Source organism: Triturus cristatus, chromosome 3_1, assembly GCF_964204655.1.
Source record: "Triturus cristatus chromosome 3_1, aTriCri1.1, whole genome shotgun sequence".
Lineage (NCBI taxonomy): Eukaryota > Metazoa > Chordata > Amphibia > Caudata > Salamandridae > Triturus > Triturus cristatus.
In genome coordinates, this window is record NC_140583.1 from 979364077 (window position 1) to 979389801 (window position 25725).

At 44.2% G+C, this 25725-nt stretch overlaps 1 protein-coding gene across 1 annotated transcript in view; it reads right to left on the reverse strand.

Annotated features, from left to right (window-relative positions):
- FABP3 (fatty acid binding protein 3) overlaps positions 1-25725 on the reverse strand; it is a 62084-nt gene that overhangs the window by 12458 nt on the left and 23901 nt on the right. The window contains exon 2 of the mRNA XM_085645655.1: positions 11223-11395. Coding sequence (XP_085501781.1) covers positions 11223-11395 — 173 coding nt within the window. The remainder of the gene's footprint in view (positions 1-11222; positions 11396-25725) is intronic.

Here is a 25725-nt window from a genome sequence, read left to right on the forward strand (position 1 = left end):
GGACATCATCTCTGGGTCTCTTATTTGCACACTGTTAACCCTTTCAAAGGTTAATGAGGTGAGAATGCAGCAGCGTAGCTTCTTATTGATCAATCAGGTTATATTTTTGACCATTATTACCCACTATCTAAATGATTAAATGTTTATTAATGCATGGATTATGCTTTAAATGTAGACTCACTTATTGGTTAAAACGCGCACGACTTTACTTTAGACAAAAAGTGATATACTGGTATGTTTAATTTAGATATGAATTCATACATTATATACAGATATTTACATTTGTATATACAGCAGAGGTATTTATCAGCTTTGGCTGTAAAGTTTGCCCATTCCCTTTTGCATGAGGGATATCATAGGGCTGTGAAATCATTCTGGGGACGTCACTTCCTGTAATGCCACTGTGTGTCAGGCAATTGCATGAGCTAATTGGGCCTCAAATCTTTTTTTTTTGTTTTTTTTTTAGAACTTGTGCTTGGGTGTACCCTGCGAGCAATAGGCAATAAGGACCTTATATGGCCAGTTGTTTTCTGTTTCAAATGCTGTTATAGCTGAGGTTTTGTTATTTACATTCGACTTATACTTTCCATATAGAAGTAACGGCCTGTCAGGAAGTCCCTCAATTTAGTTTATGCACCTATGTTTTACAAAAGGTTCATTACTACAAGGACAGGGCAGGCTGAACGAACTGCCTCCCTCATCAGAACTGAAAAAAGTGAGCTCTGGTCTAAAAAAAAAAAAGAGTGCTGTATTCATTCAGAATTTATAAAGCACTGGCTTATTTTAGTTATATTTTTAACATGTTTTGCTTACATTGTTTTAGTTGGGATCTGAAAAGATCACAGGCATCTCCAATCTATTGAAACCACATAAATTATGGGGTTTATTAATATATAAGTATTATCAGCGCACTAAGAGGTATCCCAATTTGTTAGGCGAATGAATAACATAAGTATATTATCGTGTACTGAACGTGTAATGGTGCTTTGTATAAAATCCATAACATTACAGTGATCATAAGAGTACATAAGCTAAACTATACATTTAACACACACATGGATGTAATGGAACACAGCACATCTGTTCAGAAACATGCATACTTCCAATGCACATACCAGAGCATCTTTTTACGTCTCCATTCCACCTGCACACCGGTAGTGGGCATACCTGACCTTACAGCTTTGAAGGACCAAGTGGGTGAGCTCTCTCTCAAAGGATGGAGCCTGAGTGTGTTGGTTTGTAATCCAGAACCAGTGCACATACGTACCTTCCTATAGGCCTGCACAGGTGTCAGCTTTCAGAGGATCTGTAGATTTATTGGTCTCCGTCATCGACCACCCAAAGCTTTGCCCTCCTTCACTTCAGACCCTAAGACTCCCTGAAGCGTGAATTTACATTGGCTTTAATCATTACCACAAAAAACCTACCAGTCCCAAGAGGGATTTGCCTGGACAGTGTTAATTCAACACCACCATGGCTGATGGCAACCCTGGTGGGAGATGGGAATGTACCACCAGTCTACGCCAAGTCAGCAGCCGGATTCCAAGAGGTGCCCTCTCCTCATACACCAAATTTCGAATGCAAAATTGTTTCAAACAAGGCGAATCGGAAAATTTGGCCATTCGTGAATGCAAAATAACCTTTTATCATTCATGAAAAGCTTTGTAGTTGAAATTTTAGGTAATCGCAAAAATTTTGATTACCTAAAATTGGGACTACAAATAGGGACTCGCAAATTGCAATTTTAACTTTTGACTGGACTTGATGCAGTTGTCCTTCATCCAGCGTTACAAGAGACTGAAAAACAAGAGACACAGTCCATGCACATGAGTGCCACATACGTTAGCATCAAAACAGCACTTGGGCCAACAAACGTCGAAAAATTGAACACATTAAATTGGGTATTAGTAACACTTTTTTTTTTGCAAAGCTTAGAAATGGCAGATCCTGTCATATTAAGAAGCATTCAATTCTAGCAAGGTTTCTGGGTATTATTGTTCTTTTTATTGTTAATAGCAACAATAATAGTAACGGTAATAAAAAAAATTATGATATGGTCAGTGAAAAGTACTGAAACGCATCAGTTATGGAGCTTATAACAAAGAAAACACATCTTAGTCCTATACAAATTCCTCAATAATTTCTGAATGTTGTAGGAAGTCAAGTCATAGAACATTGAGTATCATTCAGGATTAGTAAAGTATTTTGTATTGCACAACTATGTGTATTTTTCCATGTTAATTGGTGTATCTCAGTACCTTTCAGTCATATTTTAAGTGTTGCAGTCTGGACCTATTGGATCCCCATTAAACATGTGCCGAAATTATATTGGTAATGGCTCCGTGGACTAGCGCTGACATTTTTCAGAACTCACTGAATAATAAATTGTTCTTTTTGTGTTCTTTCGAACTATGGACTAGTCTTTTATAAGTTTAAAGTGTTAATAAATCGCACACCTAATTTTGTAATACCAATGTGGGGATTCCTGTGACAAGCTGATCACACGGAAGGCAAAGTTGTTTGCAGTTTTTCGTAGAGAGTCACATTCTCAGTTCTGTATTTTTTTGTTTTTATTACAATTTCTAAACAAAAAATGCGTATCAAAAACATGACATCGCACAGCTTCGTACTTAAGTATACAATACTGCTTTCAAGGCTTTTCAGTTGTTGAAATCCATTATTCGCAAGGATAAGAAAGTAACATAGATATGATACAATCCTTTGAAACATGGGTTTAGAAACCACTGCTGGAAGAATGTTTTATTAAAAATCCACAAACTAAAAACATCCACTGAAATATTGATTTTCACTGTTTAGGGTTCGCAATGTTATCGGAGCCCCTGGTGATTCCCAGCTCATACACGCCACTTGAAGACCCGTCTGTTTGGTAATTGGTGGACGTGGATATGCTCCGCAGGCGCTGGTGTCAAGGAATGGCTTTGGACCTATCCACTGAGTTTAACACCCTGCACCCAGGACCTGTTTTGCAGGGCCTACAGCTGTGTGTAGTGGCCATTGGACAAATGGTCTGCATCTACGCTCGATGACCAGATCCCCTGCTTGCAGGGTACATTCTGTACTGGACACAATGTAGGGCCATTGGGCTACTCAATAAGACCCAAAGGGGCTTATTTACAAGCCCATTGCGCCGCCGGTGTGTCACTTTTATTGACACACTGGCAGCGCAACGGGCTTCCCCATATTTACAAGGCCACGTAAAGTCACCCTGCATGCATATGGCCATGTAAATATGTTTGTGTGAAAGGGGCGTTCCATGGGTGTTGCTGTGGGTGTTCCCACGCAACATCCTTGGAACTTGACACTTTCCCAGATTGAATTGTTTTTGTAAAAAAGCTGGGAATGCATCAAAATCCTACGCCATCCCAAGGGAGACATAAGGAGGCGCAACAAGGAGAAATACTTTTATTTCTCCTTGATTTTTCTTGTAGACCTGCGTATTCTTGACCTTTTAATTTAACCCACGGCAGCGCAGCAGGAAGGCTTGCTGCGCTGCTAGGAGTCAAAATATTGTGAATGAGGCCATATGTAACTTTCCATTTTCAGTGGTGTAGACACCGGACATTTTTTTCTGAGTGAATTAAAGAGTAGGTTTCCCTAAAACACTGTTTTTCTGCTTGCTCACTCGTGCATCTTTATGAACCATCCTTGGATCTTCGTGGCCCTCTTCAGGCTCCACAATCTTAGTGCCGCAACTGTAGGCACTCTCTCGCTGTTCAGACTAAAGGTATAAACTCTCTGTAAGCTCAAAGGAGGGGACAAGCCCAACCCTAAACACATTCAAACCAGTAGCTGAATTTACTTTGGAGAGAAGGATATTTAAAGAAGATTTGAAAATTCATCCATTGAGGAACCTTGAAACAATAGACATTCCATGCACTGCGTTTCACAAATTTTAAATAATGAAGAAAGCAGTTGGAACTACATCCCCCATAATTTATTTAGGACGGGAGGATCCTTTCATACACTCTGCCTGCCCTCTACTGCCCCTGAGGGCTTGAACAGGTCCACGGTGTTATTGTGAGCCTGTTGGCTGGAGTTATCCTTCACTGTAGTTCTGTGTGCCAGCAGCTGAGGGCATCTGAAGGGCGCGGAGTGAGTTTGGGTCTCGCACACACATTAGTGGCTCACACTGACTCACTCCTGACCAGACAACAGAGACAAAGTTAAAATACTTTCCACCACGTGCAGCTGTTGGGTGCCAGCTCAGACTGTGTCACAGGATAAATCCGTTGCAGCTGGAGCGGTGCCAGGCACCGCTCCACCACCCAGCAGTGCCCACTGTTAGGAAAAGAAAGTGCAGCTGGCCAGGTGAGAGCTCTGGGTTTCCTCAGATAGACTCTCGGGATGAGGGTGGGAGGCAGGGATTGGAACACCACCCACATTCTTTGGATACATCTTGGGGATTATGCAGAAAAGATTTGTAATGTTTGCATAAAGTACTACAAAGCGCAAACATTTCAAAATATACATTACTGATGGGTTCATGTTTAGATGTGGGCAATAGATAACATGGGTGCCAAAGATTTGTGGATCAGGCGGAGTGCAGTGAGCAGGTGCGATTCATACAGGTGGGCAGTGAGGTGGGTTTTCATTGATGCATGGTTGGCAGCGGGGGGGGGGGGGGAGAGGGGAGGGGAGGCACTTTCACCAAGCTTAAATCCACTCCTTTAATTTTACCTGTCGCACTGAATGTCATTCAGTTCACTGTGTGTGGTGCACCACGGCAGTCACTCACCAAACAGATGCAGAACTCATTCTACAGTATGTCGGCCTCCAGAAGAAAACCAAGACCTCTGTTTGTGACACGACATTATTTGCCTGCTCAGGTGACCAAGAGGTCTTTGGTAATCCACTTTTACCCCAGAGGGCAGAAAATAAATATAAGACAGCTCTCTGAGTTCTACTACACTGTGAGAACAATAGTGTGTTCTCTCTCTCTCCAACTTTGGCACACTCTGCGAACTAGAGCTCCGAACAAAAGTAGGTAGTGAAAAATCTGACCCAAAGCTGTCGAGATCGTCAAGAAATTATTTCAGAAAAGACACCCACTCTTGGATGCAGTTCTCTTACTGTTACCCTTGTTGGGCTTTTTGCTGACAGCCTCTTGGGAAGTGTCAAACTGTTGGTTTCCCTATCTTTAACTACTCAAGGGCATTACCTTCTCCCTTCAAGACCGCCGCAAGCACTTGGCTCAATGTGTAAGTACTTTGAGGGTTGTGCAAAGCTGTACAAGCACTCTACATAAACCTTAAATGTATTTATTTTTAAAGATTTATAAAGCACGAACATGACCCCTTGGGGTATCAGAGCGCTTTACAATTGAGCGAGTAAGAGGAGGCATGTAGAGCAAATGGACGGAGCACTGAAACTTTTCAGACACTCACCCCCAGTCAGAGATCTGGGTTGAATCCATCATCATTCTTTAGGTCACTTCACCACCTCAGTTCAGACCCAGTGATATGCAAATCATTCTTGACCCTGTGCCTCATGGGAACAGTCCAACCTGAACTGCCAAGTCTGGTCTTACCTGAACCGTAAACAAGCATCCTGGGACCGGCTTGAGGGTAACACCCCACATCAGCCAGGCTAGCTTGAATCCCGTGGCAAAGTGAGCAGGGGACCCACCTCTGGGCGTACCCTGCCAACTTAGGGTGAACAAAGCAAACACAAGGAGATGATGGACGGATCGCTGAAACTTTTCAGACACTCACCCCCAGTAACAGATCTGGTTTGAATCCATCATCACCACGTAGAGCAAACAACAAGGTAATCAAGAAGGTACAAGAAGGAATAACTCTAGGACAACAGATCAACATAGTGAGTAAATAGTTATAGTAAGCCTTGATACTTTCTTTCATATGTGTACTTGTACACACGGTCTACATCAATGCCTAATCCCCAGGGTTGTCCATGATACCATCTGGGATTGTCATGGAAAGATCATGCATGAAGCTGAATACGTCTTGTGAACGCCTAGAAAATGAACAGTGCTGGGAAGGGTTGACTTTGCTAGATTTGAGGGTCAGCGACTTTCAGAATATGAAATATTTAATAACGGAGTGTTGTTGATGCGATGAAAACAGAAGTTTCTGAACGTCAGCCTGGGACACTTCCTTGTAGCGAAGACCCTCAAGCAGTCTTGCCAACCCATTAGCAAAGAAGAATTTTTTTTTTACTAGTTCTGAGTATTGGTGCTTTATGCAAAACATGTATGTGTCAATTGGTGCTGAAACTATTGTCTTAGTATTAGCCTTATAGCTTTGCTGTCTAGGCCCATAAATTTAGTGTTTTCATTACTTAATCGAGTTGATTTTTTTAGATTTCAAGTGCATTTTATTTTTTTGTATTTTTAAGCAAGTATATGTTGTATGACAAATTATACTGTAGTGAAAATGATTGAGCAATATATGAACCTGAATGTATAATTTATTACTCCCTAATCTATATAATGTTTATCAGTACATATCTGCAAGGCTAGTTGATAGTTCGACTGTCTAACTACGCCGCCTCTAATTACAACAGTTCTTAAAGGGTTAGCTCTATTGTGGAGTTACCTTGCTTAGAAGATCTGGAGTTCAGAAGGAGCACCTCTGCTGTCCAAGTTGTAAACAGTGGCATCTCTAGCAGAGGATTAACGGTGGCATACATTGGGCCACAAATAAAAACTGTTTGGCCACCTACAAAGGTCTCATATATGTAATTATGTTCATGTTTGCTTAAAATGCGTTAAGTCTGACTTTGTATGTATGTGTGTATATATATATTCACTGAAAAAACCATAGGTTTCACACATGTTATAGTTAGCTGGACATTTCACTCGTAAAAAACCATTGAAATTCCCCCGTTATAGTTAGTTCAGCTAACTATAACTCGCGCGACCGCAATCCACTGCTGATGACGTCACATTACATCACTGTATTCACTAAGATACTGTTAATAAGTCAGTTATACAATTAATTTTACAAAAAAAAACATCCATTTAGACACTTATTTACCCATTTATTCTTCCATTAACCTTTAGATATACATATATAAAAAATATTTATTTTTCAGAAAGACACATTAACTGGATGATGTCATCAGTGATGTCATGAGTGATGTCATGAGTGATGTCATGAGTGATGTCACTGACCATGTCATGAGTGATGTAATATGTGACGTCATCAGCAGTGGATTGCGGTCGCACGATTTATAGTTAGCTGAACTAACTATAACGGGGGAATTTCAATGGTTTTTAACGAGTGAAATGTCCAGCTAACTATAACATGTGTGAAACCTATGGTTTTTTCAGTGAATTTGCAAGGTTTTTTTAAATGCTAATTCCTAACTATAACGTGTGTGAAACCTATGGTTTTTTAAGTGAATTTGCAAGGTTTTTTAAATGCTAATTTCTAACTATAACGTGTGTGAAACCTATGGTTTTTTTTTTGTGAATTTGTAAGGTTTTTTAAATGATCATTTATGTATGTATTATTATATTTTTTATATATCTATTTTACAATAAACTACCTATGTATATAGTTATAGATTGACTGTATCCTGTAATAAGGAATGGCTCAGCTCTTTTTTTTTATTTGGATAAAGTTGAACAGCATGGTTAATATCTTCTATAAACTTATAAACAGTTTAAAATGTTTTTTTTTTATGGGTTTTTCACCGTGCGCGCACCCCGCGATTTAAAAAAAAAAAAAAATGTTTTTTTCACCTTTCGGGGTCCTTTAGGGACCCCCTGACAAAGGTTAGGGGGTCAGGAACTCTCAACCCTGCCCTCTTTACACGTTCTCCACCTTTCTTTTTCACTGCCACACACAAAATGGCGTCCGACACTTCCTGATTTCGAACGATTCGAATGTTGACTGACATCTAACCACCAATCAGAATTACGCTCGCACACATTTGGTGCGCGCACCGTGCGTGCATATAGATATTTATGTACTTTTAACCTGCAATTTTCTCAGGACCTACTGAACAGATTGACACCATATATGCAAAAGGCACATGCCTGACCTGAGGACTACCTCTTTGGCAAATTTCAAGTAATTCTGTTCAGCCGTTCGGGCTGTACCTTCGACTAAAGGTCCTATGGGAAAATGCATGGGGAAAACGCGTTTTGGGACCCCCCTTTTTTCTCAGCCCCCGCTTGACGAATCACCCCGAGACTTTCAGGGTAGGAGCTGAGCGGAGCGCCCCATTAGTTTTGAAAATTTCACAAAGATAAGTCAACCGGCGCCAAAGTTAGTCAAAATAGAATTTTCAGATTTCCTATGGGAACTCGGTCCTAACTATAACTATCTACTGGCGACCGCCAGTAGATTATATATATATATATATATAGATATATATATTATCTACTGGCGGTCACCAGTAGATAGTTATAGTTAGGACCTTGTTTCCATAGGAAATCTGAAAATTCTATTTTGAATAACTTTGGCGCCGGTTGACGAATCCTCGCGAATTTTGTGCGCGCACGGTGAATAACCTGAAAAAAAAAATATTAATAAATGCATAACTTAGCATTTAAAAAACCGTACAAATTCACTTAAAAAACTATAGGTTTCACACACGTTATAGTTAAGAATTAGCATTTAAAAAACCTTGCAAATTCACTTAAAAAACCATAGGTTTCACACATGTTATAGTTAGCTGGACATTTCCCTCATATAGATATTTATGTACTTTTAACCTGCAATTTTCTCAGGAACTACTGAACAGATTGACACCATATATGCAAAAGGCACATGCCTGACCTGAGGACTACCTCTTTGGCAAATTTCAAGTAATTCTGTTCAGCCGTTCGGGCTGTACCTTCGACTAAAGGTCCTATGGGAAAATGCATGGGGAAAACGCGTTTTGGGACCCCCCTTCTTTCTCAGCCCCCGCTTGACGAATCACCCCGAGACTTTCAGGGTAGGAGCTGAGCGGAGCGCCCCATTAGTTTTGAAAATTTCACGAACATAAGTCAACCGGCGCCAAAGTTATTCAAAATAGAATTTTCAGATTTCCTATGGGAACTCGGTCCTAACTATAACTATCTACTGGCGACCGCCAGTAGATTATATATATATATAGATATATATATTATCTACTGGCGGTCGCCAGTAGATAGTTATAGTTAGGACCTTGTTTCCATAGGAAATCTGAAAATTCTATTTTGAATAACTTTGGCGCCGGTTGACGAATCCTCGCGAATTTTGCGCGCGCACGGTGAAGAACCTGAAAAAAAAATATTAATAAATGCATAACTTAGCATTTAAAAAACCGTACAAATTCACTTAAAAAACCATAGGTTTCACACACGTTATAGTTAGGAATTAGCATTTAAAAAACCTTGCAAATTCACTTAAAAAACCATAGGTTTCACACATGTTATAGTTAGCTGGACATTTCCCTCGTAAAAAACCAATGGAATTCCCCCGTTATAGTTAGTGCAGGCAACTATAACTCACGCGACCGCAATCCTCTGCTGATGACGTCAGATATTACATCACTGATTAAATATGTGTCTTTCTGAAAAATAAATATTTGTAATATATGTATAGCTAAAGATTAATGGAAGAAGACATGGGTAAATAGGTGTCTAAATACAGTGATGTAATATCGGACGTCATCAGCAGAGGATTGCGGTCGCGTGAGTTATAGTTGCCTGCACTAACTATAACGGGGGAATTTCATTGGTTTTTTACGAGGGAAATGTCCAGCTAACTATAACATGTGTGAAACCTATGGTTTTTTAAGTGAATATAAATATATATACACACATATATATATATATATATATATATATATATATATACACACACACAAATGTATATTTAGATATATGCGCACACACACACAAAGTCAGAGTTAAAAATTTAAACAAATAACACCCCATAGCAATGAAAGGTAGGTGGACAAAATAATGTTTGCGGCACAATGCAGTGTCTGTTTTTTCTGTGCCCCTCCCGGTACATTCGGCAGCTATGGTGGCGAGGCACAAGAGGGAGCTAGGACAGATAGAGCAGGGACATAAGCCCCCAGCGGCGGCTCCTCCGCTAAGGCAGAAGAGCATCGTCCCACTTTTTTTAAGCAGTACGAAAAAAGAAAAATGAAATGATAACACAATGTTATTATCATTTTATTTTTCCATGCTGAAAGCCAGTTTTGGGGCAGGGCGGGGCTCGGCTATTGTCACAGCCAGCAGGGAGAGGAGTGGTTGGTGCACTTTAGTGCGCATGACTGTTTGGCCGGCTGTCTTGGGCCAGCCAAACAGTCATACACACTTAGCATGTTCTCCACCTGGCTGTATTGCACATCCTGGGGAGAGAACATGCACAGGCTCCCACTCCCTGTCTGAGAGCTGAACAAGGCCACTCAGACCAATCCTTCTGGTGACAACAGCGTGTTGATTGGCTAGGGGAGTCTGGAAGCCTGTGTGCTTCCAGTTGACAGAAGAGGACGGAGGAGAGGAGGCGGTTGGCCAGCTTGCAGATAAGTGATATTTTCTTTTCAAACCCCCCATCCCTGCGCCAGCACTACTGCCCTGGAGCAGCCGCTACAGCAAGCCACATCTGGCACCACACCCTCTCTCTGGAGACACGTGTTCATACACCTAGCCTGAAGCAATAGGCCTTTTCCATAAAACTGGGGGGAGACTATGTGCACATTGGCGTAGCTAGACCTTTTGCCGACCAGTGCGTTTGTCGCCCCTTGATGGCTGAAGGTGGGAGCTGGGGAGGGCGGCCACGGTCCCTGCGTCTTTCACCCCGTGACCAATGGAGGTAAGAGGGGGGCATGCCACCGCCCCTCCAATACTAGTGCCACCCTGGGCGGAGCGCCCCCACCTCCCTTTGCTACACCACTGCATGTGTATTTGCAATGGAATTTTGCACCTATGTTGTTCCTGCTGAGGTATGCAAAACTGACTGTTTCACTGATTGATCGGTGCGAAAAAAAGGAGCATCTGCTACAGTGGACTTCTGAAAAAACACAATTTTTGCACTGTCAATTCAGTGAAAATGTTGTGTTTCTTACTGGTCTCTCAGGCAATGTTAATGCATGAATTGCACTGCTACACAGCAGGTTTATGCAGTCTTGCTCTGGTTCTAGCATGACCATACCTGGTGGCATAGCTCTGCCTCCCTCAGATCCCTACATTATCAGCCTGCGATCTTGCGTCAGCCAGAGTCTGTCCCTTCCATGCTGCTCTCCCATGGACTCACCTTAGCTTTCCTGTCATCGGCGGTGGTCTCGTCGAACTCCTGCCCCAGCTGGAAGCTGACCTCGGTGCTCTTGAAAGTGCTCTGTGTCTTCACTGTGATTGTTTCCCCATCCAGGCAAATGATGGTGGTGGGCTTGGTCATGTTGGCCACTTGCCTGGTGGCGAAGCCAACACCTGTAGAGAGACAAAATATCAGCAATAAGAGGAAGACTTTGGAATGTTAGTTCAGGGTCCCTTCTCAAACCGTGACTTGTGGATAAACAGCACCGCCATGTTGGAAGCCCTTGGAAGCAAAACACATTGTAGTAAGCCCAAAACTAAAAATGAATAACTTTTTATTTAAAATCAAAAAAACAGGGCTTTGGTAAACCCAATCAGATTTCATAAACAACTGAAAATTGATTTGGATTTAGACCAAATGGACTGAAACTGAATTCTGAAACAGACAATTTCCAATGCCAGATTATTTTGATCATTGCAGAGGGGTGTGCAGAGAAAGTAATTAAAATTATGCAAATAATCTGCACCATCAATTAAAGTAACACATTCAATGCGTGGCTTTTCCAGTGCCATATAACAGATGTTTAAAAATCACATTAAAATTCATCTTACAATACCTAAAATCTATTAGTTGCATGCAGTCTTTTTATGCGCCTAAAGTAAAAAAAAATCTGTCCTACAAATTTTTTGAAAGTCATTGCAGTTAAAACAAAAATCAATGGCTTTGTTGGACAAAGGAATGCCTCTAGCAAAAAAAAAAACAGTTGACGAAATCAGGGCACTGTAAATAAATAAAATATGAGTCAATGTCTCTATTCAGTAGGAAGACAATCTGATCGACTTTTTTTATTATTCTCATGGTCCCTCCAACTAACTCTACATTCTCCCATGGGCAGTAGCATAAAACACATTCATTAGCTCTCTGATTTTTGGGGCCAGGAGCCAACTGCCTCCTTCAATTGCTGTCTGTGAAGTACAAATGCCCCATTCCCCACCCCCAACCAGAGCCAGGCCTACAGTATTCATTTTACAAAGGCGAATGTTCTTCCTAGAAGGATGTCCCGTGAAGATGCAGATGCAAAGACACTTTTTTCCAGCAGCAATGCACTTGCACATAATGCATTCTAGGAAAAATTAGTGACACAATTTACGTTGGAATACCCCATGTTTGCATCACTTTTATTACACAAACCCAGCACAAAGCGCTAGAGTGGGATTTACTATCCAAGCAAATCCTGATTTGCATTGGATAATATCCCAAAGTGACGGAAAATTGCACTATGTGCTGCTTTTTGTTAATTTGCGTCAAGGAGAAGTTCCATGGGTCAGCTCCTCGAGGCAGGTGTAACGAGGAGAAATGTTTTCATTTTTCTTCATTTTTTCAACTTTGCATGTGTGCTGCATTGTACAGCACATACACAAAAAGTGGGAAAAGCCTCAAAGCATTGCTTTTTTTACTGAAAGGGAACGCTTCCAGTACAAAAGCTATGCTTCAGAAAATGCACACACCCTTGCCCTATGGTGCAAGTTTGTGTGTGTTGGTGCATGGTTGCCAAAAGTGTACAAGCCCACAGGGAGAGAGAAGAAATGCAGATATGGTGCATTTTTTCTGTCTCACTTGGACGCAAATAAGTGCAGCAACTTTGGTGCAGCGTTGCATTACATCAAAGAATAGTACATCTGGGCCTCGATCTCACTCACTGTCACTGACTCTCACTCACACACACACACACACACATGGAGACACCTGCTCACACATGCACACGTGCTCCCCCACAGAAGTCCACTCTCACCCGCATGCATGCACACCACACACAATGAAAGCCATGTTTACTTACGACAGCTGCCACTTAATTTGTTATTACACTGATGGTGAATAAGAGGAAAAGGGGCAGAAAATAAAGAATGTGGAGCCGGTCCTGTGCTATTGGCACTGATTTTACCACCTTGAGGCCAGGGCTCACAAAGGCAGTGCCAGGGTCTCCAAGGGGTCGCAGGTGCGACCTCTAAATGATAGTAATATATATCTGGGGTGAGGGCGCGTGCGCCAAGCACCCTCTTGTTATCAGGGTCCTCTGACTGGTGACACCTGTATTGGAAGGGTGGGTGTTGGCGCAGTCACAGCACACTGGGAGGCTGCATTTTCCGGCTGCCCAGAATGCTCTCACCGCTCTTATTTAGCAATGAAGTTATCTTACTGAGGTGTGATATTTATTTAGCGAGTTGGATAGAAGTAGTTCTCTGAAGTGATTGCAAATGTTCCGCTCCGGAACTGACATCTTAGCCAGTGTACTTGTAGTTCCCACCCGTCCCAGCAAGGCATGCATGCCCACGTGCCATAGTTATTAACGCGCGCACAAGGTCGCCAGCTAACCCGGGGCCCCCGCCGCGCGCCGGGCGCTAAGAGCCCCTGCCGGTCGGGGGAGAGGGGGATACAGGCTGATGGGCAGTGGGGGGTGGGACCTTTCTGTGCACCTGCTCTTTCTCTGCCTACACTTGACTGCCTGATACTGACTGCGCACCACTGCCCCGCGGCTCTAACTACTCTGCTTAATTACCGACTGCTCAGCGATTAATACCATGTTGTTTGAGTGACTGGCTTCTGGCTACCTTGTGAATTAGGTTATGTGAATGCCTTCGTTTTGACTAACTGCTCGGTGACTGAGTGCACAAAACCGCTATTTGCTGCTGTGACCGGCCGCTCTGCCTCTCACTGCAGCTTCCTCGCTGTTGCTGGCTGCGTGTTCGATACTAGCTCCGTGGGGGACTGCGCGCGCAGCTTCACTGCCTCGCGTGTGAATGCTTTGTGATTGCCTGCACATGAGTGCACGGACACTGCGAACACACAACAGCTCCGACACTGCTTGCATACAAATGCTCTGTCACAGTGTATGGGCGGGTTATGATGACCACACAACAGAGAACAATTCGGAAACTCCCGGTGAGCTTTCCAACCTGTATCTTTCTGCACACACGTTTCCTGTAACAGCTACTCACCGCTACTTTGCAACAGCCTCCTCACAGCTCACCCTCATGAGGATTTCGCTTTAAGTGCCTGAGTAGAACCTCTCTTACCGGCACACCGCTGCCACGTGAAGACGGCTTTGTTGCTGCCGCGTGCCAGTTGTTACAGCATCGTTTTGAGTATTTTTTTGCTGCAAGCAGTTCTCTAACAGCGCCACCAGTGTGAGCGTCGCAAAAATCTCTATGACAAAAATTTAAATTCCACCACAAGACGTCAAGACACATTGGGGCAGATTTATGAGGTTCTGCCGTAGGGAAGCGCAGCAGGCCTTCCTGCTGCGCTTCCCTACGGCAAAAGAAACGGGCAGGGATGCGCCTTATCTATAAAATGCGGCGCATTCCTGTCCTTTTCCCCTGCGCCGGCGCACAATGGGCTGCCTGCGCCAACGCAGCGAGGTGCCTGCGTTGAGGAAATGAATATTTTGTACAGGAAGGGAAACCTTTCTGTACAAAAATAATCACAAGAGGTTTTTCCTCTTTGTATGGGTGCTGCAGAATGCAGCACACATAGAAAAAGGAACAAGCATTTACAATGCAACGGTCTCGGCATTGTTAAAGTTAGAGCTATTGGCATTGCTCATGACAATGCCGTTTCTTTAAATGTTTTAAAAACAAAAACATAAACAAAAATAATGTCATGAGCAATGCCAATAGCTCTAACTTTACCAATGCCGAGACCATTGCATTGTAAATGCTTGTTATGACAGTTTGCCACATGGTGGCACTTTTTGTTTCATTTAAAAACTGCAAAAAATAAACACCCTTTCTCGTTCGCCTTTCCATCATAACCAACACTGTAAAGCGCTCCGAAACCTTACTCTGTCAAGAAGCGCTATTAGAAGAACGATAGATAAATACACATCCTCTCCAGCAGCGTTGGTAATCTCTGCCGAGAAGCCAGGTATTGAATGGGTGCAAGCTCGGCCCTTCTTTCGGCAGTCGAAGGCTGCTCTCTCCCAGGCAGGGCCATGGCACACAGCAGCTGCTAACAGTTTTATGTGTATGGATACCATTATTTATACGATCTTCATTTTCACTGGCTTTTAAGGAATGATAGCAAAAAAAGCACCTTTGCTGCATTAAATACAATGGTACTATGATTTTAGTCGCAGGACCGGCTGAGGTGGATTGATCACAGAAACAAAGCTTTTTAAAAGTGGATGATGCCCGAGCAAGGAAGCGCTGTGGGAGATCACAACACACAGGAGGGGGCGTGCCGAGATTTACAAACCGGTCCCAGGAGTAGCAAGGGTCTCAATCAGACGGATTCCGTCCACGCTCTGGACTTGACGTCCTCATTATCAGCTACCTTACAGGTCAGACACCCCGCAGCCATTAGACTCGAGGGAGAGACAGGCCTCGCTGATGTGCAGCGGGCTCCAGTCCAATGTAGGAACATAATACGCAACTGAGCTCGGAGCAGGCAGACCCTCGCTGCAGTGTTCGCGTTTAGGCACTATTTGAAAATGGTTTGAATACCGTGTGTTTAAAGTACCAGAAGTCTACTTTAGTATTTTACACCTTGTCTCACTGAATTAGGAGCAGCCTTCACTGGGAATTTAGCAAGCCACTTACGATCCAATCATTAACCAGCGTAGTGCGGGCCTCCCACTTAAATACGCGGCGGAGGAGTGACGTTTACTAAAAGATTTACATTTCCGAACAGAAAAGGTCCACATGGTAAAATAATCAGTGCTAGATCAATATATTAACATGTGTGCTTTGTCCAATGGCTTGCTGTGGCCCAAAACACTGACAAAAGAGCAGCACAACTGGCGAGGGTAAATTGACTAAGCGAATGTTATGCATAGGAATTCAAACTGCCTGAGTGCCCTCCGCTGGCCCAGGAGCCCATTAGAGATGGACACTGCGAGAGGGCACTTCTCCCGCCTTGTCAAGTAGGGGATATCGGTCTGTGGGCTGCCAAGCGCGTCATTTTCGGATTCGGGGGCGTGTTTTTCTTTTCTCTCCTCCAGCAATTGGCTGGAGGAGATAATTAGATTTGTTGAAAAAAACACGCCCCCGAATCCGAAAAGGACGGGGCCTGATCGGAGAGACGATCCTCTTCTCCAATGGCTGGCCAGCATTCAAGAGGCCAGCCAATGGAGAAGAGGAGAGAAGAGGGGCGGGTTCAAGCCCCTCTTCTCCAAAAATTAAATCTCCAGACTTCCGGTTCTGCTTTCGGCAGACCGGATGGTCAAAAACGAGGAGAAATAAAGATATTTCTCCCCGTTGCGCCTCCCTTACGCCTCCCTTGGGGAGGCGGAAGCTTTTGGCGCTGCCTCAGATTCACGATTTCTCGTAAATCTGGGGCAGTGTCAAAAGGCCATGGGTGTTGCTGGGAACGCCCCCAGCAACACCCATTGCACGCCCCTTCAACGCAGAACACTGCGTTAAAGGGACTGATATTTATGAGGCAGCATTAAGCCAAAAAAAGTGGCTCAGTGCTGCCTGATAAATATCACGCAGGCTTCTGCGCCACGGAACGTCACAAAAAGTGACATTCCGATGGCGCAACGGGCCTCATAAATCTGCCCCTTAGTACTTACGGAAGAGGTGACTCCGGACCCATGACTTCTTGTTTACCACAGTTTAGGATAGAGTCTATCTTACTAGGGTCTGTGGGTGCTAGGGGTGTGTACTCCCTCCCAACATTTATAAGGACAAAGTAAAACAAAAGAACATGCAGGGGTAATTAGTGAGAATTCTTAGCCTGTCATAAAGACAAACAGGAAGAAATTCATACACACAAAAAAGACACAAACAATTATGTCATCATGTCAGAAAATACATTAAAGAACACGCACCAGCTCTTTATTACAACCTGCACAGAATGCTACTTCCGCAGACTAACAGAAGGTCTGCTGCAGTCACCAACATCTAAAGAGAACACAAATGGGATAATGTGGTCATCCACAAAATGCCATCGCCTTGATGCTTCGCCCATCCACGCAATGGCAAGCCATGAAAAATGTAGACAAGTCCAATGACTGCAGTGGGCTATCGCAAAGCCCACACGCACTTTATATGTACGTTTTTTTTAAGTATAGGTGAATGGAAGTCTCTTAGATAACTTAAGCTATCTGTAGTTATACCTAAACAAAAGAACATTGAAACAGGCCCTTCCATCACCTCCAAAAAAACCAAATAAGCATTGGAAAAGCGAATAGGTGTGGTGCGAGTCATCCTTTCGGCATAGTCAATGCTTGTTATGTTATGGTTTTTGCAAAACTTTACTGTTGGAGAACTGCATGGGCCCTCTATGAGAAAAACAAAATTGTCTAAAAAAAAAAAAGAATATTTTTGGGGTCTAAAAAATAGCATGTTTTCATTTTGTGGTCCCTGGCACCAGCCGCGGCAGATGCAGGTAAGAGTGGTGGGGCCTGGTTGGGGGGTGGGGTATTTCGACGGACGATGGAAAATTAAATCAATAATTTATTTTCCCTCGTCATTGTCTGTTGAAATCCTCCTCCCCCTCACCCGGCACCACCGCCCCACCGCTCTTACCTGCACGGGCTGCAGCTGCCTGGCATTTAAGGGGACTACATTGTTGATGTACTCCTTGTGAAATGGGAATATGGCATTGCTCACAGTGAAGTTAGCAAATGTCTGAAGAAGACCGACTGATTGTGCCATATGTATGCTGCACTGGACAGAAGGAAAATATGACTGACACAATAACTGACCAATAGAGGAATAGCGGTGGGTGGCTTAAAGGCCACAACTAATGTATCCATCCTCCTGGGTAGGGATGGACATGAAGAGGAAGGATGCATATGGCAGCCGACCAATAAGAAGCAAGCAAATGAGTGACAATGAAGTCAACCAATGAGTGGTCTTTGTTCATTGTTAAAAAGCAAATGGTATCGAAGAGACCGCACATTCGCTGTATTTGTAGAACATAAAAATGTTTGCCGGCTCACAAAGGATAAATGTTGTGTTGTTTAAAAAATAAAACATGAAACTGTTTCACAGAACTTAACAATGATGAGACAGGACAAACATACTTTCTACTTTGACAACAGTAGGAGTCACATTTATCCAGTCTATCTTTGTTCACTTTTGTACAACATTGTTTTACACCAGGTAACGTTATGGTGCAGTGCTCCGACCTGCAGCCCCTGATAGAACCTTGTAATCTGCAATTTGTCGGTTTGGAGTGGGTGCATGCAGTGACGGCTCCTCTGCTAAGGCGGAGGAGTGTCGCCCCACAAGAAAAATAAAATGATAATAACAATGTTATTATCATTTTATTTTTCACTATTGTTGTGCACTCTAAAGGGGCGGGGCGGGGCTGTGCCGGCCGCAGAGCAGGGGGAGGAGTGAAGAGAACACTCTAAAGGGGGCATGACTGTTTGGCTGGCCTTTTCGCACCGGCTAATCAGCCAATCACACTTTTCATGTTCCCCACCAGGCTGCATACCGTACACAGCCTGGTGAGGAACATGCCCTGGCTCCCTTTTCCCATCTGAGCACCGAATCACGTGCTCAGACCAATCACAACACTGCATTACAGCATTGTGATTGGCTTAGGGGAGGGAGCCTGAATGCTTCCTGTTCCTACGTGCGTCGTGGACGTGGAGGATGCAGGATAATCAGCCGGCGGCTAGGTAAGGGATTTTTACTATACTTCCCCCCCCCACACTTTTCTTTAACATCCGTACCCTGCCCGCCCACCTCTACTTCCCGTAGCAGCCGCTACTGGGTGCGTGAGGCTGAGGCTGCTTCTCATTCTGATGCCTGAAGCACTGAAGAAGACCTGAAGGATGCACACTTCCATTCCTCTGTCAGTGATGGGTGCAGAGTGTCTCCCTATTGGTCCGCTTGGAGTGATGCAACATTTCCTTGGATGCAAGCAGAGATTGAACGCGAGCAAGTGACGCAATTAGTTCCAGACGCTCTACGGGTTGGCTGCTCAGAGGACTCCCAACACTAGTGCAGACGAGAGGAGTGCACTATGCAACTTGAGACTAAAGCACTGCTCTCTATTTGGGTGATTAATTTAAAAGGGCAAACCTAATGTTGGCTGCATTGTTTGTTTCTACCATTTTAAAAACCTAATCCCAGAGACACCTTGAATTTTCCATTCTGTTAACGGGCAATGAACGCCACATTTCCAGTGGTACAGCCGCGCTGGTGCCCAGCAAAAAATCTGTAATTTTTATGTTTTTTTCCAAAGTGAGGTGCACTCCATGATTGGCATTGTCCACTAATCAGTGCTTTGTGGTATTTTAAAGTATAAATCGCAGCCCTGAGTATGCATCTCATGTGTACATTTCCATTTCATTTGTTTTGTCTCCGGCCACATCCTTGTTGTGCACTTTTTAAATGAATGAACTCGGCCCAAGGACATTAAAGTGCTACACAAGCGAACCAGACACCACACAATTTTTTTCTTTTAAGCATACAGAAAAGAAGGGGTAGATTCAATATGTTTTGATGCACTGCTTTGGGTGGTGTGAAAGGGAGGGACAGAGCAGTGCCAAATCTACTAAAATATGGTGCTGCTTCTCTCGCCTTGCCGAGCTGTTGTCAGAACCAAGCCCATCAGAGAATATAAGAGGTAAAACACCAAGAGACAAGAATGCAGCTCCCAAGCACCGACGCTGGTTAATCTGCACCACTCACGCAGACCTTCATTTGACACGACTAACTGTACCTTATCATATGCGGTCCCGCTCCTCCCTCGCTAGATGTTCTACCACTCAGCCGCAGCCCGTGCAGGTAAGAGCGGAGGGCGGTGGGGCTGGGTTGGGGGGCGATTCGACAGACGCCCACGATGGAAAATTAAATAAATAACTTATTTTCCCTCGTTGTAGTCTGTTGATATTCCCCCCCCCCCCCCCCCAGGAACTACCTCCCCACTGCTCTTACCTGCACAGGCCGTGGCTGCTACCACTCAGAACCAATACTGCTTGTCCTCTTCAGCCACAAAGTTATTTCTAAGGACATAGGCGGAGAGAAAACCTATCACTCCCATCATTTATCAGCCCAACAAGAAACCCAACATTGCCAACCTAAACTCAAATGAAGATATACAAGGTATGCACCTTTTATTCCGAAATCAATATAGGTTATTCTCGCTCTTTATTCCACTGGATCTAGGTACTCTCGGTAAATCACACAACTTGGGACTAGTATTTGTGTCTGCCTGCACAAGAAAGACCTGTGGCTGTCTGCTAAGCGAGTGCACTGATGGTCTATGTTTTCTGAAAGCTTACATGAGTACTAACAAGACTATTCTACGGTTCCTCAGTATATAACTATTTGCACAAGTGTGCTTTATAAAGTTTAACAAAACACTACTTACTTTAATTCGGGGTTGTGTTGTTTTAGTGACCAAACTTGATGACTGTTCACACAACACTGCTCTGGACTGCATACCACGTGATTGTCTGCAAGTACACAATAGTGCTCTTGTACATGCAAAGTGACTGCCCAGTGGGGACCAAGCTGTGAATGTCAGCTCTGTCACTTTGTGAAATGTTGCCCGTGTAAAGCTATTTCATGCCAGCCTTGTAAGTAAGCGATTGGCAGGGCAAGCATGAGAGAGCGGACATTGTTAGCCAGTTCAAGCGAGGCTGCTAGCGTACTAGATTTATTAGAATATCAACAAAAGATACATTTACAAACACAAAATCTAAATAGAACTAATTTGCATAGTCAGTAGTTTTCCTGGAAATCTGGCATGGATCCCGCTCGCCAGCATCTGCGTCGGACAACCCCTTGCCTTCCCCTGCCCTCCCTGTAGAGGTTCAGAAGCTTATGTTCAGCTCCCTCAAAGTCCATTTCCAGCTGTTCAAAGAGGCAGAGGCAGGTCAGAAGCAGGGCCAGACTGGCCGCAGCAGGCACCGGGCATTTCCCTGGTGGGTTGAATGGGTGGGGGCCGGTTTTGGACCTGTGGGGGTAGTTTGTTACTGTGGGCCAATTTTGCAGCAGTGCTGCAATATGGGCAGCAGTGCTGCAATATGGGCCCCCTGTATCAAAAGCAGCAGCTGTGTTTCCGACCAGCACTCCCACCTCCACCCCTGAGGCCGGTGTGACTTAATTACCAGGGCTGGTTTGCTTTCTCAGTCCGGCCCTGGCCAGAAGACTTGCTTGAGGGAAGAGTCAAGCTTAAAAACTTCAATCCTCAGAGGTGCTGAACATGGTAGATATAAACAAGCACCGTCACTATCTACCATACTAACAATCCAAGAAGCATTGGCCCATGTGCAGTGTTTGTTGACCCTCATGCTACGATAACGCCCCTGTATCTCAATGCAAGAGATTACCTTTACAGGGTTACGAAGATATATGCTTGTTTTTGTTCGTAAGTGGGTAGATTGATGTAATGGATGTATATCTACTTCGTGCACTCTGTAAACAATACCATTGAAAATTGAATAAAGAATTGATATCAAGAGGCATTGACCAACCTGTCTGCATCAATAGCGTGGCTTCGTCTCAAGTTTTCAGGGACGTCAGAGAAATGTAATCCGTAGGTTTTTGGGTTTCTATCAGCAAAGACGTCTAATTCTACACTGTCAAACCTAAATTTCTTAGGCATCAAAACTTTTCATGTCTCATTGTAAAAGGTCCACCACCACTGTATTTGTACTAAGCAGCAGTGCCACACTACGTGCGCCTGTATCCAGATAACAGTGCCTCAAAGGTGTACTTCCTAATGCTTGGCACCTCCTCTGAAGAGCTCATCACAAAATTCAGCCAGATGTTCCTTACTCCAATTCTCCAAGTAGGCATGACTTCTCTCCCAAGCTTCATCTTGCGTAGTGGTGGAACCCCTATCCATTTGCGCTCCTTGTTCAAATAGATTTGAAAACACAAAGACTTTAGAAAAATGCTGTTTGTGGGTTGATTACAAGGGCAAAATATCACATATAAGCAATCCAGCTGCCTGATCCTATGAAAGTATGCCTAGTCGTACGGCACAAGGGGGGTCACCCCTAAAGCGTGGGCTCCTACCACCCAATCTCCCACCCCCATAGCAGGGGAGTCTGGGCACGAGGCTAAATCTTCCCAGAACTTGGGCAAATTCCAGGCAGGGAACACCCCAAGATCCAATCCAGCAGAATCCCAATGTTCAGAGAGGATCGGGAGCTGGTCGTTCACAATTCAGCAGGGGCGGCTGGTGACATTTGAAAGTGGTGGGCATAAAATGTGCAGGGGAGCGAGCCACGCACCGTGCATGCATCCGGACCGTCACTGTATACACTCTGTGCACTGACGGGAAACCAAGCCACCTCAGGGAAGGCCGCTGCACTCCGCATGCACCCGTCACTGTACACAAACAGGGCCCGGACCGGAAACCACGCGACCCAGAGAAACGACCCCTGAAATGTGCATGCAGCTGTCCGTCATGAATCCGTTAATGTACACACACGCACTGTGCACTGAGAGGGATCCAAGCCACCTCGGGGAATGCCCCTGCACTCTGCATGCACCTGTCCATCATGAATGCGTTAATGTACACCCCCACTGCGCACTGCCACTGCCACCCTACACACTTGACACGCACCCGTCACTGTACAGATACCAGTGCACTGACTACGAGGTCGTACCCTGGGAGGAGTGTGACCCCTGTGGATATCTGTGTGCAACCACAGAGTCACAGCTGTGAATCCTGCCATGTACTTGGGAAGAGTGACCTGTGCCCTTATAGTGCTGCAAAGTCGCACCCTGTGACATACCGCACGCTGTAAACGTAAAATAGTATTAGGCGCAGTATTAGGCTGTGCAAAGTGTGTTAAAACATTTCATGTTTGAGATCACAGAAGTCGTCTCAAATACATATATATTATTAATACACAATCAGACTGTTTCTGGTGCAAACATTTGTATAAATGTCCCTTAAAAGCACGCACTCCAGAGCTCCCTGGTAACAGCTTTGGGTTCTTCTAAAAATGACACAAGACTTCTCAAGTGACTTCATCAATCAAAGCCTGACCCGGCCCGAAGCAGCCTTAACTATTCCTTAAAATACCTCTCTCACAGGCACTCGGGTGAGAAGGCTGCTTTCTGTTTAGCCCTCTGTACCTCCCTCGCCCCCCCCCCCCTTTACTTTCAGCAGGTGCCCCCCAGTGAAGGGTGTGTTTATAGGGTCCTTGATTGTTTGTATAGCGAGGGGTCTATAAGGGGTCACCAGGAGTCACACAAATTCAAGATCCATAAATCGGTTTGCCGTGCTCTGGAAATACACCCGCGCCCGACTGGAATACACTCATAATAATGTGCAAACCTACGCTTCAGCAGAATGGGTGGCGGTGAGCCACGAAGACTCACACCCAGCATCTATAAAGCAGCTCATGGACATTCCAGCACGGCGGACAATGCTCACACACAAACATGTTTACCTATATTGCTACAGCGGTTTGTCTACATTACTTCACACGAGGGAAATCATCCCACTCCTGGCCAGCAACTCACACATCTTTTCAAACCATTTACAATTATTACAGCGAGGACATTAAGGGTTTCTATAAGTTCACCCCCAGGGTGTGCTACTGTACTCGCATTCCTATATATATATTGTGCAAGATTACCCTACCTGGTACGTGTTGTACAACATCACTTTGCATCTACACATACAAATCTAAACGTGACCTCTACCCTAATGGTGCTCCCCAAGCAGTGGCAGGGCACAAGAATCAGGGTAGACGCCAGGAGTCATAGAGTTGACTCTCACTACACCTAAATACCGACTTTCGGAACCCTGCCACACTGAACGGCGGTGTTACATCTGTGAAGATATGTTGTTTAGAACATCAGTTCATCATTATTATCCTGATATTTCATTAACCTTCTATAGCGTTTGAACTCTATACCTTGTATGGCATGAAAAACTGTGCGAATGTAATATTCCCATGCTGTTGCCTATGTTTTTTTTTTTACACGATTTTGTGTGTATGCATTGTTTTATACTTGCATAATTAATTTTTACTCCTATATAGGTCATGTTTAACACATACTCCTTTGCAGTATACAAGGGCTGTGTTAAATGCTCCTTTACTAACAAGCACATTAAGCTTGTGTTCGATTTAACAGTCGTACATTTTACATGAGTTTACTTCTTCTAAAGGAATCTAAGCAACATTAACATTTCATATCTACTTTTGTAGATAAGCGTATGTGTGTTAGTAATAATATTATGATCTGTAAATGTAAATTGGAAAGTCGGTGGTGTAAACAAGTGAATGTTTTTCTCTGGTATTTTCTACCAAATATCTAAAGTCACTCACATGACATGAGTTTATATTTGTTTGGCTTTATTTCTACACATGCATGCACATACATCTATGTAGATTATATCACTCACACAACAATCCACAAGGTGGAAGTGCAAACCCATCCTGCTGTTGTCTGAAAATATGTCATTAAAATAATGACTGATATGAGAAGCGGGGAATGTTATTAAGGAACTGGATATCATTGAGGAGGGGAGCATTCCCAGCTGTTGCAACTTTATGGGCTCTCACATTAATAGGTAGACCACAAAGCCAAAATGGAAATATGGCTTTGGGTGCACTGGAGTGGGGTGTACTGCCAGACAGGGCTCGGATGTTGTAGTAAGACGCGGTACACGGTCATGTAGAAAACTTCAAAAGGATTTATTTCAAAGTAAAGAATACCCACGATGTGCTGCGACCGGCCAGCCAGGATCCCACAGTATCTGACTAGTACTTATGTGATCCTCCTCGCCGTTCTCTGCACATGAGGTTATATTGAATGTAAACAACACACATCATAATGCTTCAACATACATTGCCTTCGTACGTTGCATGTTCAACATCACCTTCCTCCTTAAAGTAACAGAAAAAGAAAAAACTGCATGCTAACATACAAGTTAATACACTACAAAATCTTTAAACTTTTCTTTTACTTTTCACATGACCCAGCTGGTGTCCTGTATTCTTGACTCCAAGGAAAAACAGGATTAGAGAGAACAGTTGCAGACATCCCCGCATTAGCACAAACATTTAAACCTTGTACCTGCGGATCAAGCACAGGTTGTAGTCGCGGCTCGCCTGAGGTCCTCAGCGCGTCCGCGCCACCTCTGGTCCGTCCGTTGGCGCCTACAGCCCCTCTAGTCTTACCTGACCGCCTCTGCTCCTGGTCCGCGTTGGCGCCTCTTCAAACTGGATGGAAGTTGAACAGCACGTCGTCACGTCACGTCAGCACTGCAGTGGCAACCCCTCAGCCAATCCTGGCACTGCTGCAGCGCCAGGATTGGCTGAGGGCACAGCCTACTCCTCGCCCGCCGCCTGCCCATTAGGAGACCGAGGGGCTCCTAATGGGCATGCGCAAATCCGTGAAAACACAAGTGCGCATGACTGGGCACGGGTTAAATACTAGCTCACCATGCCCACTCATGCGCACTTGTGCTGCAGTGCTGCCTGGTCTGACAATGCTTGTCAGTCAACAATGACGCCGGACCGCCCACGGTCCGACGTCATGCATTGTCAGTTGAGTTCTCCCCACCC